Source organism: Moschus berezovskii, chromosome 14 (genome assembly GCF_049115385.1).
Source record: "Moschus berezovskii isolate FMDL1 chromosome 14, NW_MosBer_1.0, whole genome shotgun sequence".
Lineage (NCBI taxonomy): Eukaryota > Metazoa > Chordata > Mammalia > Artiodactyla > Moschidae > Moschus > Moschus berezovskii.
Genome location: NC_142473.1, coordinates 46,409,269 through 46,423,468, shown reverse-complemented (window position 1 = coordinate 46,423,468; position 14,200 = coordinate 46,409,269). Strand labels below are relative to the sequence as shown.

The following is a 14,200-nucleotide window of genomic DNA, read 5'->3' as shown; positions in this document are numbered from 1 at the left end:
GAGCATCTCCAGGCTTTTATAGGCATTTACTGGACAGGAGGGAACAGACAGCAGGGCCCCTCTCTGGCCTCTGGCTTCCACCCGCCTTTCCTTTGGAAAAAGGCAGCCTGAGTGCCTTCCACTCTAGGAATAGCTCTGACTCCGAGCTTCTGGAGGTGTGCAGGCTCAGCACACAGGCCAGGAATACACAAACCCTCGAGGGTGCAGGGAAAGGTCACAGTGGGGCAAAGCTGGAGGCAGGAGAGATGGGGGCAGGGGTCAGAACAGGGGCTGCCCCCAGAACACAGGGTAGAAAGTGCAGGGACAGACACAGGGGCAGGTCAAGGAGGGAGACAGACAGGACTGGGCCAGCACAAGGGCCAAAGTGGACAGGAGGCGAGAGTGTTGGGGCGGGGTGGGGGGGTGGCAGAGAGAGATGCAAGTGCTCACAGAGCAGGGCTGGGGCAGCAGGCGGTGAGTGAAGAGCCCTGCCCAGTGCACTTACGTAATCTGGAGACCCTCTATTACTCCAAAGTGGTCCACAGGAAATCTGGGGATGAGGATCCCCAGTCGGAACCCACGTTTTTGCCCTAACCTGTGCATGCTTTCCAACAGCAAGCAAAAGAAGCACAATTTAGTTAAGTTAGGACGGGCTAAGATTCACTTCTTATTTTAAAATGATGACAGGAACAATAAAAATACTCGGCTGAAATGCCATTCGACCAAGCCAGCTCCCCTAGAAAGTTAAAGTCAGGCGCCCCCATCCCAGCACACCCTGTACCTTTAAGGAGGAGAAGAGTTCCCTTGCTCCCGGCTGAAGAGGCAGGTTATTCTTGGAGACAGGGATGACTTACCTAAAACTGAGTTATTCCCCTTTCCTCCTCCGGCCAGCCTCTCTTCACTCTGGGGAGCTTTTACCATTTAAGGTCAATGTTACATCTGGCTCCGGAGCTTGGAGCTGAGAAGCCTCTGGCTGCCGAGCTCTGCTGCCCGCCTCCTTGGAGAGGGGCTGGGACTTAGAGCCCAGAGCTCCTCGGGGACCCCTCTGGCCAGACTCAGGGGGCAAACGGCAGGGAAGCTAGCCAGGCCATCCGAGGCTCAGCGCAGGCTGGGCCTGAGAGGCAGTGGCTGGCCCTGGGCCCCTCCCACGGGCACCCACACAGCGGAGGGCAGTGCCCACGGGCAGCTCATGCTGCTGGGCATGTCCCGGCCAGGCAGGGACCAAGAGAACTCTGCCCATCTGCCTTCCAGCCTGGAGTCTCCAGCAAGGATGTGAGCCTAGACAAGACCCTGGCCCAGCGCCAGCGAGACTGGGAACATTTCCTGTCCCGGGGATTGGGAGGTGGGGGCTGCTCCCACCCTAAACCCTCGGGATTAGCAGAGAGAAGGGCCTGGAAGATTCAGCTAATCCCAGACCTGGCACCAGCCCCAGGGCTTCAGTCCTTGCTCCTCCACTGAGTAGCCCTGTGGTCTTAACCTCGTGGAACCTCAGTCTCCTCATCTCTAAAGTGGGAATCATTGGGATCACAATGTCTAACTCCTAGGGTTGCAGGAGGATTTGATGAGATGATACTGAAAGGCTTAGCACAGTGCTAGCATCTCAGACTTGCTGATCAACACCAGCGAGTTTCCTGACCCTGCTCAGACACAGGTGAGGAAGAGCTGCTCTCTCCCGAAGTCCACAACTTGCCCTTACTCGCTCCTCACCACCTTGGGTGCAGCCCCCACCTGGAGAAAGATCATGGTGCTGTGGGCCCTGGCCAGTCACATGGGGGCTCCAGCCCTTTTCGGCAGTTAGAGGCAGCTCAGAGAAACCCTAAGTAGGACTGCCAGATAGAATGCAGGACACCTACTTAGACTTGAATTTCAGATAACACATATCTATTTTAGTATAAGTATGTCCCAAATATTGCACAGGACATGCTTACACACACACACAAATATATATATGCTGTGCTGTGTGCTTAATTTCTCAGTAGTGTCTGACTCTTTGTGACCCCATGGACTGTAACCCACAAGGTTCCTCTGTCCATGGGGATTCTCCAAGCAAGAATACTGGAGTAGGTTGCCATGCCCTCTTCCAGGGCATCTGCCCAACCCAGGGATCAAACCCAGGTCTGCCGCATTGCAGGCGGATTCTTTACCATCTAAGCCACCAGGAAAACCCAAGAATACTGGAGTGGGTAGCCTATTCCTTCTCCAAGGGAATTTTCCAACTCAGGAATCAAACTGGCATCTCCTGCATTACAGGTGAATTCTCTACCAGCTGACCTACCAGGGAAGCCCCATGTATATGTGTATGTATGTGTATATATATATATATAATCTGAAATTCTAATTTACTAATTTAAGGAAATTTAATGGCTTGTCCTGTATTTTTATTTGCTAACTCTGGCAACTTCAGTCATGGGCCATCACCACCTCGGAAAGTGCTCACCAGCCATGCTGAGAGATCTAGATGTTGGTGCCTCAAGACGTGTGGCCTCAAGCCTTCCTGGAGACAGTTGCCTGGCTGCACACAGTCCTTATCCTCAGTTCCTGGCTGTGGCAGGCTTTCTCCCCCAAACCTGGCCCACTGGGCTTCTATTCCAGCCCCTTCCACAGACATCCAGCCCTGGACCGTCTCTTCTCCTTGCTTGTTACGAAAGAGATTCCTGATGAGACTATAGTACATGCTGTCTGTCAAACCCATAAATAACTGTATTTTTGTAGATGGAACCAGAGGAGACACATGGGTACTAACCATGCTTTCTCTCAGGCATCTACATCTATCCATCTACTGGGAACAGGCTCCCACTGGCAAAACAACAAGGTGATAGCTACTAGAACTGCAGGTATAGGGACTAGAATGAATTACCAAACTCTTTAGCGATGTTTCTCCAACTTCACTGTGAAATAGAACCATCAAGTGTGAAACTCTCTGGACCCCTTTTCTAGAAATTCTAATCTCGTGGATCTAAAGTGAGGCCCAGAAACCTATATTTTAATTAAGGCCCTCAGGTGATTCTTACTTATGCAGTTGGTCCAAAAACTGGGACCAAACAGTTGGTCCCATTTTGGGGAATGGTACTCCAAAAGTTGATTTTATGAATCCAGCAGCAATTACTGCAAAGACAACTAGAAACTTGTGTTTGTGTGCATGTGAGGAAGGAGGTGTGAGTGTATGTCTGTGTGTCTATGTGTCTGTATATGTTATATAAACCTTATACTGAACACCTACTATATTCCAACCACTATATTAGACACTCTGCGTAAGAGCATGTACCTTCCTATGTGCCCTGTGAAATAGAGCTATTATACCACTCTTTTGAAAAGGAAACTAAGACTTGAAGAGGCAAAAAGACCTGTGTGATGTTCCACAGCCAGTAAGTGGTAGAGCGAAGGACTGAACTTAGGTGGTTTGGCCCTGAAAGTCTTCCCCCGTACCGTACTTCCTTCTCTTCAGCCTAATTTTTTTTTTAATTTTATTTTTTTTTTAATTTTTAAATTTTTTATTGGAGGCTAATTACTTTACAATAATACCTTGGTTGGTTTTGCCATACATTGACATGAATCCGCCCCAGGTGTACATGTGTTCCCCTTCTTGAACCCCCCTCCCACCTCCCTCTTCCCCATATCCTCCCTCCAGGTCATCCCCGTGCACCAGCCCCGAGCATCCTGTATCATGTGTCGAACCTGGACTGGTGATTCATTTCACATATGATAATATACATGCTACAATGCCATTCTCCCAAATCATCCCACCTTCACCCTCTCCCATAGAGTCCCAAAGACTGTTCTATACACCTATGTCTCTTTTGCTGTCTCGTATACAGGGTTAAGGTTACCATCTTTCTAAATTCCATATATATGCGTTAGTATATTGTATTGATGTTTTTCTTTCTGGCTTACTTCACTCTGTATAATAGGCTCCGATTTCATCCACCTCATTAGAACTGATTCAAATGCATTCTTTTTGATGGCTGAAAAATACTCCATTGTGTATATGTACCAAAGCTTTCTTATCCATTCATCTGCAGATGGACATCCAGGTTGCTTCCATGTCCTCGCTATTATAAACAGTGCTGCAATGAACACTGGAGTACATGTGTTTCTTTCAATTCTGGTTTCCTCGGTGTGTATGCCCAGGAGTGCGATCGCTGGATCATATGGCAGTTCTATTTCCAGTTTTTTGAGGAATCTCCACACTGTTCTCCATAGTGACTGTACTAGTTTGCATTCCCACCAACAGTGTAAGAGGGTTCCCTTTTCTCCACACCCTCTCCAGCATTTATTGCTTGTAGACTTTTGGATAGCAGCCATTCTGACTGGTGTGAAATGGTATCTCATTGTGGTTTTGATTTGCATTTCTCTGATTATGAGGGATGTTGAGCATTTTTTCATGTGTTTGTTAGCCATCTTTATGTCTTCTTTGGAGAAATGTCTGTTTAGTTCTTTGGCCCATTTTTTGATTGGGTCGTTTATTTTTCTGGAATTGAGCTGCAGGAGCTGCTTGTATATTTTGGAGATTAATTCTTTGTCAGTTGTTTCATTTGCTATTATTTTCTCCCATTCTGAAGGCTGTCTTTTCACCTTGCTTATAGTTTCCTTTGCTGTGCAGAAGCTTTTGATTTTAATTAGGTCCCATTTGTTTATTTTTGCTTTTATTTCCAATATTCTGGGAGGTGGGTCTTGGAGGATCCTGCTGTGATTTATGTTGGAGAGTGTTTTGCCTATGTTCTCCTCTAGGAGTTTGATAGTTTCTGGTCTTACATTTAGTTCTCCAATCCATTTTGAGTTTATTTTTGTATATGGTGTTAGGAAGTGTTCTAGTTTCATTCTTTTACAAGTGGCTGACCAGTTTTCCCAGCACCACTTGTTAAAGAGACTGTCTTTTCTCCATTTTATATTCTTGCCTCCTTTGTCAAAGATAAGGTGTCCATAGATGCGTGGATTTATCTCTGGACTTTCTATTTTGTTCCATTGATCTATATTTCTGTCTTTATGCCAGTACCATACTGTTTTGATGACTGTGGCTTTGTAGTAGAGCCTGAAGTCTGGCAGGTTAATTCCCTCAGTTCCATTCTTCTTCCTCAAGATTGCTTTGGCTATTCGAGGTTTTTTTGTATTTCCATGCAAATTGTGAGATTATTTGCTCTAGCTCTGTGAAAAATATCGTTGGTAGCTTGATAGGGATTGCATTGAATGTATAAATTACTTTGGGTAGTATACTCATTTTCACAATATATAATCTTCCAATCCACGAACACGGTATATTTCTCTCTTCAGCCTAATTTCTTAAATTAGGGTTTATGGATAGCCTTCAGGGGTCTCTGAGCCAACTGAAACTGTGTGCAAAATACTGTGTGATTTCTGTTTTTCTTGGGTACAGGCCCATAGCTTTCACCAGACTCACAAAGGGGTCACCAAATAACATTTAAAATCACTAAATTAACACAAACATTTCATAAAGCGTGTCACTGATGGGCGTGTGAAATGAGCATGGTCTATAGAAGACAATTTAGCATGATCAAAATTACAAGGCTTGTATCCTTTAATCCAATTCCACATCTAAGAATTTATTTTGCAAACATATTCCCACACTTGGGGAAATGACAAATGAACACGATTATTCACTGCAGCTTTGTTTATAAAAGCAGAAGGACTGGAAACAACATAAGTGTCCACCAACTGGCAGCCATAAAAAATGATGAGTATAGCCACAGCAAAGGATGAGAAAGCACTTCATGTAGTGACAAGGAAATCCTCCAAGACCTCATGGCTAAGTGGAAAAAGTAAGATAACAGAACAGTATAGATACATAAACACACACACAAACATACTTACATTCACACATACATACTCACAGGTACATATGTGTGTGTACACACAATCTCACTAAAATTAACACAAGAAACAAATAACATTAACATTAATTGCCAGATGGTGCTAGGGGTAAAGAACCCATCTGCCAATGCAGGAGACATAAGAGACACGGGGTCAGTCCCTGGTCAGAAAGATCCCCTGGAGGAGGGCATGGCAACCCACTACAGTATTCTTGCTTGGAGAATCCCACGGACTGAGGAGCCCGGTGGGCTACAGACCATAGCATTTCAAAGAGTTGGACACAACTGAAGTGACTTAGCATGTAGTAGCCTATGGGGAGGAAATCTAAGTGCCTGGGGCAAAGAGTATACACTGTATATTTTATTTATACATTCAAAGTTTGAATCATGTGAATAAGTCACGTGTTTACATTCAAAAATAGTAATGAAACAGAAGCGTTGCTAGAAACAGGGATTTAGTTAATTCATCTTCCAGCACTGCCTCCCCCAAGCGTCAGAGTATTGGCATGAGCCTGACTAAAGGTTATTTTGGGTTTTTTACTTTTTATTTTTGAATAATTACAGAAATGCAGGAAGTTCAAGAATAGTACAAAGAGTCTCATGTATACTTCCCCCAGCTTCCCCCAGTGATAATAGCATATATGACGATATGAAAGCCAGAAAGTGGGCACTGGTACCTTATTGTTAACTAGATCACAGATTTTATTCTTTTTTTTAATTAGAGTATAGTTGCTTTACACTGCCGTGTCAGTTTCTGCTGTACAGCAAGGTGAATCAGCTGTAGACACACATATAGTGTTCATCGCTCAGTCGTGTTCGACTCTTTGCAACCCCATGGACTGTAGCCAGCCAGACTCCTCTGTCCACGGACTTCTCCAGGCAAGGATACTGGAGTAAGTAGCCATTCCCTTCTCCAGGGGATCTTCCCAACCCAGGGATCAAACCCAGGTCTCCTGCATTGCAGGCAGATGCTCTACCGTCTGAGCCACCACATATATCCCCTCTTTTTGGATTTCCTTCCCATTTAGGTCACCAGAGAGCACTGAGTAGAATTCCCTGTGTTGTACAATGGGTTCTCATCAATTATCTATTTTATGCATAGCAGTGTATATATGTCTATAGATCTTAATCTAAAAGTTATTTTAAAAATACAGCCTTCTCACAGTTCACATATTCATTTAAAATGTTTTTTGGGTGTGCCAGACTAGAGTTGGCTGATGGGATGTGGTAGGGACACGTCAGAACCATCCCTGCCCTCAGGCGGTATAGACCAGAGAAGGTGACTCCTTACTTAAACAGTAACAGTATTTGGAGGCCTGGGACCCAGCAGTATACAAGGAGTGCTGACCACAGCTCTAAAAAAGGCACTGTGTCCTTTGCTGTCCTGGTCATGGAGCTTCACAGCTTGCCTGAAAGCTGACTTTTAATCCTTAAAAGAGCATGAGCAATTACTTGGGCTATATTTATCCTTGTTCCTGGAGCCACACAGGGATTTGGCCTCACTCTACCCAAATCTCCAGCTCATCCATCACTCATTCCCATCAGAGACAATCACGTGTCCTCAACACCAAAGCAATGGGCCAGCGGAGGCGCACCGGCACACGACTGGGGGAAGCTCTCCCCACAGGCCCTCTGACTCGAAGCCAGAGAAGAAGTTTAAAAATCCCAGGCCAAAAGCACATCTTGGGGCTGAGGGAAGCCAAGCCAGGAGAAGCAGAAGCTTGCCAAGAACTCTGCCAGCTCAGGGACTGGGATGACCTCACTGGGAGTATTGGCCTCCCTGCCCCTTTTATATGTAGAGACTCTGTGAAATGCCCAGTTCTTAGGAGGCCCTGGATGAGTAAGTGAACAGATAAGCGGCCAAATTGGCAGGAATGACATCCAGGTGTCAATGCAAGGGACAATGGCAGGTGTCATTGACTGAACATGGTGCCAGGCACTCTGTTAGCCACTTTACATGTAAGGTCTAGTCAGTCTTCACCAAGTCCACGTGATGTAGGCCTTCTCAGCCCGAGGTCCTAGATGAGGACCCTGGGGTATGGAGAGGTCAGAGAGCCTGCTAGTGCAGGCTGTAAAACTGATCTTTGCCACTCTAGAATCTCAGGGTGTCAACTTCAGGAGAGCAGACTTGGCGAACTTCCTTGGTGGTCTAGTGGCTAAGATCCTGGCATCCTGACTGCATTAGGCCAGTCCTGGAGAGAACAGCCGCCAGAAAAATTGTCCGCCACTTTCTCCACTCGACCTCAAGAGCGTGACCTACCCATTTATTTCAAGGACATGCTCTGTGCACATAACTTGTGCTTGGACCTCTGCCGGCAGTGAGGTTACACAGATGAGCAAAACGTGACTCCTGTCCTCCAGGAGCTTATGGGATAAGACACAAAAAGTCAGTAACATCTGTGATTATAAGGTGTGTGAAAGTGGTTTACAAACTGTTTCTCCATGTGCTTACATAAGGCATTAGAGTAAAACTATTCTGTAAGGAAGAATGTGGCTAGTAACCATGCATGGGCTGGGCTGCTGAACTTGAACCAAGAACTGCAGATACTCCAAGGAAGAAGTAGGGACACTGAGGAAGGTTTGATTCTAGAGGAGTAGGCATTTGAGGCAGTCATATGTCCAAACAGGTCAAGGTTTCAAGATGTGGAGAGTGGGTCAGGGAGATTGTCCCTAGAGGAATACGTAGTGTGGGTCTACGTGTAGAAGCAGGAAAGTGCTCAGGAATGCAGTGGCAGGGCTTCTGCCATGGAGCTGGCCTGAGTTGGTCAGACTATGCAGGAACCTTGAACCCCAGGCTTGAGTTTGGACTTAACTCCATGTGGATTGGTAGCCCCAGGAGGTTTCTAAGCAGGACTAGTGTGTGGTGAAAGTTAGGCTTTGGGAAGAATGTTGTAGAACAGTGGGACCAGTCAAGAAATGACTGATAAAAGTCCTTTGGAGCCACATGGACTCCAAGGAACTATAGGGAAATTATGTAATCTCTTCAGTGTCAATTTCTTCTTCTTCAAAATGGGTAATACTGGGGATTATCTTCAAAATATCTGTTATGACCCACATGCTGGCCAATTGTAATAGGTATCAATGGCTATATTACTAGAGTCACTGGATCCTAGAGATCCCCTGCAGTATGAGGTAACAATACTAGATCTCCCCATGATCTGAGTTGCCAGGTCATGGGGAGATCTAGGGAATTCTGGGGGAGATTCCAGGGCAATTGAGGTGGTGGAGGAGAGTCAGGGGTCTCAGAGTAGGAGCTGTTTACCAACTGGCAGGGAGGTACCTCGATATTTTAACAACACATGGCTATAGTGGAGTGGCTGGGGTACATTAGCCTAGGTGCTCCTGAAGCACCCCACAGAGATGTGGCTCTCAGGAGAGAAGAAAACATCAAGGATGACCAGGTTGAGCAACTGGATATACAGTGGAGTCATTTATGGAGATGGGAAAGCCAGCTGGGGTACAGGAGTAATAGACCCCAGAGTCCCATTTTGGACATGTTAAGCTGTAGATGACTATGAAACATCCCAGTGGAGATAACACATGGACAACTGAACACAGGACACTCTGCACAGAAGTGGTAACAGCAGTGATAAGGGTGGGGCGAAAGCATAGACTCGGTAAGTTTGTGACCTAACTGCGTGTGGGGTGTGGAAAGAAGAGGTCAGGCGGCTTCAGAGTTTTGATCCCTGGACAGGTAAAGTGAATGTTAATACCACAGGGCAGCCAGGAGTTGGCACTCACTGGTCAAGAAAGATCAGTTCAGTTTGAGATGCTGGTGGGATGCCTGGATGGAAATACCCAGATGGAGACACTCAGATAGAGATCCCAGAAGATGGTTAGCAATACAGGATTGCAAGGATTGTTCCTTGAGAGATGTCTAGACTAGTGGCATAGACTTTAGAAACATGGATCTCTCAGTTCAGTTCAGTTCAGTTCAGTTCAGTCGCTCAGTCGTGTCCAACTCTCCGCGACCCCATGAATCACAGCACGCCAGGCCTTCCTGTCCATCACCAACTCCCGGAGTACACTCAAACTCATGTCCACAGAGTCGGTGATGCCATCCAGCCATCTCATTCTCCGTCGTCCCCTTCTCCTCCCGCCCCCAACCTTTCCCAGCATCAGAGTCTTTTCCAGTGAGTCAACTCGTCGCATGAGGTGGCCAAAGTATTGCAGTTTCAGCTTTAGCATCAGTCCCTCCAATGAACATCCAGGACTGATCTCCTTTAGAATGGACTGGTTGGATCTCCTTGCAGTCCAAGGGACTCTCAAGAGTCTTCTCCAACACCACAGTTCAAAAGCATCGATTCTACAGTGATCAGCCTTCTTCACAGTCCAACTCTAGGAGACCTTTAAATCACAAGTGAAGAAGACTGTGAATAAGCTATTGGATATTTGGGAGGGCCATGTCAATAGATGGAATCAAAAGCCAATTTTCAGGGATTTGGTGAGGTCTGGGATGTGAAGGCAACGAGACTCATTTCACCATGCACTTGGCAACTGTGTGCTGCAACAACCAAGTCATTCTTGTCTCATTGAAAATCCATGGTCCACTGAGACTCCCAAATCTTTATCACAAAAGAGAGCTCTCTCTACTTTGCCCCCACCACCAACTATCCTGAATAACAGTGTAGTCTCAACTTGTTCTTCAAACACAGGATTTCTGTGCAGGTGCCATGACACAACAGATTGTTTATCTCACCAAAGGAAGAGACAAAACTTTCTCAGATTGTCCTTTTAGGCTTCACATACGTTTGGGAGTTTGCATTTTTTTATGAAAAAAGAAAAAAGATGTGAAGCATAAAAGGATTTTTGAGGTTTGTGAGTTGACATTCCACCATTAAATTAATGCTAACAAAAGCTTGATTTCACTAATCCTGAGAGGAACTTGATCTCCATATGCTGACTGCTGATTGGATGCCTGTACCACAAGGCCTCTTTCACAGCCCAGAGTTGGGTATTTTTCCTTTTTAAAACTACTTTGAAGTTGTGAAGAGCATGTATCACTTTTTAAGAGCAAGCCCAAAAGAACTCTTGCAAGTAGTTTTGTTCAAGGGAAGGCTAACTGAATTAAATAGAACAGTCCCCTTTCATAACAACAAAAGCAGAAGAAAGAGGACAAGAGAGGGTGTGCATTTGTTCTTCCTCTTCTCCCCAGGATGGAATGCTAGACTTCTCTGGGGCTTGGTTCTCAGGCCTAGATTCTTTTCTATCTGAACTCATTCCCAAGAGAATCTTTTTCAGCTCATGATTTTAAATATCATCTATTTAAACTCTCTGAAGAATATTAAATATTCATGTCCACTCTGGACCTCTCCTCCCAACTCCAAAGTCATATATCCAAGTGCCCACTCAACACCTTCCCTTTGGTGTCTCACAGTCAGCTCCAACTTAACCCAAGGGCCTGCTTTGCCTTCAGCTTTCTCCATTTCAGTAAATGGCAAGTCCATCCTTTGAGCTGCTCAAACAAAACATGGCTCATGATTTCCCTTCCTGCTCCTCACACACCCCACAGGGAATCCATCAGAAGATTCTGTTGGCTGTATTTTCAAAATACATCCAGAATCTGACCATTTCTTACTATGTTTATCAAGACTACAGGTCTAGGCCTCCATGATTTCCTGCCAGTCATCAATGCAATTGCCTCCTGATTGCTTTTTTGTCTTTACAAAGCAGGCAGAGTATTTTTTTTCCATCATGAGTTATATCATGACTTACGAAACTTACTCTGTACCAAGTACTATACACAATGATTTATATCCATCACTTATTCTCAAAGTGTATTCTCCCAAAGTGTGCAGTCTGCATTTTCCAGGTTAAGGTAGTGAAATGAAATTCCTTATCTAGGATCACACAGCTCTTCTTTGAAAGAGCTGGACCTAAACACCTCAAGTCCCCGGCTCTTTCCTTCAATCCAGTTGCTGATGAATAATTTGATTTTCACCCCCAGGAAATCCCTCTCTCAAAGCTGCCTGATGAAGTCAATGCGATCTAAAGTCAAGTTCATAAAAAGAGATTTAAACAAAATCAGGTAGGTAAAAATGAAAGACAAGTAGGAGGAACATTTCTATAGGTCAGTCATCTTGACAGCAGTTTATCTGCCCAATTTATTCCACTCAGTCAGCAAATCTGTCCAACTTATGGTGTGATATATCTGAAAGAGGTTGTTCAGCCAGGTATCCTGGGGCCATGTGAGGTTAATACCAACTAGGGCCATATTTACTCTCCTTCCCATCCTTGGGATTCTGGGCCCTGTAATACCATTTCTTTATTTTTCACAACATTCTGGGTGCAGTGTTCCTCAGGCTCAGTACCTCTTTTCTTTCAACAATGACAAAAATTGCACAAACACATATCTGAGCACATCCTCCAAACATGGAGAAATGTCTATGCTTCAGAATTCACAAATGTCCCATCCAATCCATTTGTTTGTGTAACCTTGAACTTTCACATTTAAAATAAACCATGTACTAGACAAAAGAATTCACTTTGGATCTGAGCCTTCCTTTGTGATCATCCCTTCTTCTTCTGGATTAAAAGCAAAAGACATCTTAAAGCATCACAGCTTGTTTTGGATTCTCCAAAAACTAGTTTTGAGGGGTGCTAGGGACCTCCCTCGTCTTTCTTGGATGGGAATGCTGCTCCTTGTTTTGATTTGTTTTTGTTTTTTTCTGAATGTTGAAAATACTCTGGGAATAAAAAACTGTAAGGCTGGACCCTGAGGGCAGGGCCCCTGGGTGATGGGTTCCCTAAGAGCTGTAAGGGCCAAAGGGATAAGTTACCCCTTGGAAGTGCATAGCTTTGGGGAGCCACCTTGGCTCTGCGAGGAGGTTGTCACCCTATGACCCAAAGGAATCTGCTTGTGCTTCAAATGTAGATATATAGGGTGGGTGAGGATTTTTGGTGGGCTAAAATTGTGATGTGAACCAGAAAGGATCTGGGAAAAGGTGGTACCTGCTGTTAAGGAAGTCACAGCTCAGAACTATGAGAGGTGAAGAAGGGGGAATGCCAAAGCCTAGAACCAGACTTTATGCCAGCTCATGGTCAAACTCCAAAAACTCCAAATTGCTCAAAGAAAAATAGGAGAGGATCTCAGGGGTCACTGTCCGAAGGACCTGCCAGGAAGGCAGAGAGTGGGGATCCATAGAGTCAGTGGAGGACAGCAGTAAGGGAAGAGTTTTACTCTTCCAGAAGTCTGAAGACCCACCATAGCCCTTAGGGAACATGACACACTCTTGCCTTTGGCCAAGAGTGGGGATGGAAAGGGGCTTCCCAGGTGGTGCTAGTGGTAAAGAACATGCCTGCCAATGCAGGAGATGTAAGAGACATGGGTTCTATCCCAAGGTTGGGAACATCCCCTGGAGGAGGGCATGGCAACTCACTCCAGCATCCTTGCCTGGAGAACCCCATGGATAGAAAAGCCTGGTGGGCTACAGTCCACGGGGTTACAAAGAGTCAGACATGACTGAAACAACTTAGCACGTGCATGTTCCGGGACTCAAAGTCACAGCTTAAAATCCACGGCTTACTATTCATTTCTTCATTCATTCAATAAACATGTGTCTTTTCTACTTCCTGCTAATGAGCCTCCTTGCCTTTACTCTTGCCTTTGTGCAATCCAATCCAGTCCCCCCACCTCAGTAGCCAGAAAGACACTTCTAAAATGCCATTCTGTTGCTTACACCCACTGGCAGAGGGAGACCAGACAACAGCGACTGAAACGTCTCTACTCCCTGTATTGAGAGCTCCTCTCCCTGAGCCTGGCTGGGTCTTCCCTCCTCCTTCGTGCTTAAAAGATCCATTGCTGGACTTCCCTGATGGTCCAGTGGTTAAGAATTTGCCTCCCAATACAGGGGACACGGGTTCAATCCTTGGTCTCAGAAGATCCCATGTGCCATGGAGAAACTAAGCCCATGTGCCACAACTACTGAACTGTGTGCCTAGAGCCTATCCTCCACAACAAGAGAAACCACCTTAATGAGAAGCCCCCACACCGCAACTAAAGAGTAGCCCCTGCTCACTGCAACTAGAGAAAGCCCACACAGCAACGAAGACCCAGCACAGCCAAAACTTAAAAAAATAGATCCATTGCTGACCATAGACCCTTCACATGCCTTTTCTACTTGTGTTAATATGAAAGCCTGAGTGATGTCGCCTTCCATTTTGCATTAGAATAATTCTTTGAACTCTCAGAGTTTCATCTTATTTTTTGGAGTTTTAGAAGGAGAAAAAGGAGAATGAGGTAGAACAAATGATGTTGCCTCTTTGTGAATCATTTACCTCTTCACTTGCCCTCAGGCCCTCTCATTAAGACCTCCATATAACATCGACATATAACAGAGGGGCTGCTAATGTGGACTTCAGAAAAAAACCCTATAACTTTTACTGTCATTAGAAGT

At 45.4% G+C, this 14,200-nt stretch overlaps 1 protein-coding gene across 5 annotated transcripts in view; it reads right to left on the bottom strand.

Moving 5' to 3' along the window:
• Positions 1-1,138, bottom strand: part of IRAG1 (inositol 1,4,5-triphosphate receptor associated 1) — a 124,302-nt gene extending 123,164 nt beyond the window's left edge. For 2 of the 5 annotated variants that reach the window (XM_055423372.2, XM_055423373.2), the window contains exon 1: positions 834-1,137. In XM_055423372.2, the coding sequence (XP_055279347.2) occupies positions 834-900 (67 nt within the window). In that variant the 5' untranslated portion in view covers positions 901-1,137. Of the gene's footprint in view, positions 1-760 lie in introns of all 5 variants that reach the window. The other 3 variants (XM_055423371.2, XM_055423374.2, XM_088843083.1) reach the window with 3 other exon arrangements.
• Positions 1,139-14,200: the final 13,062 nt, after the last annotated feature.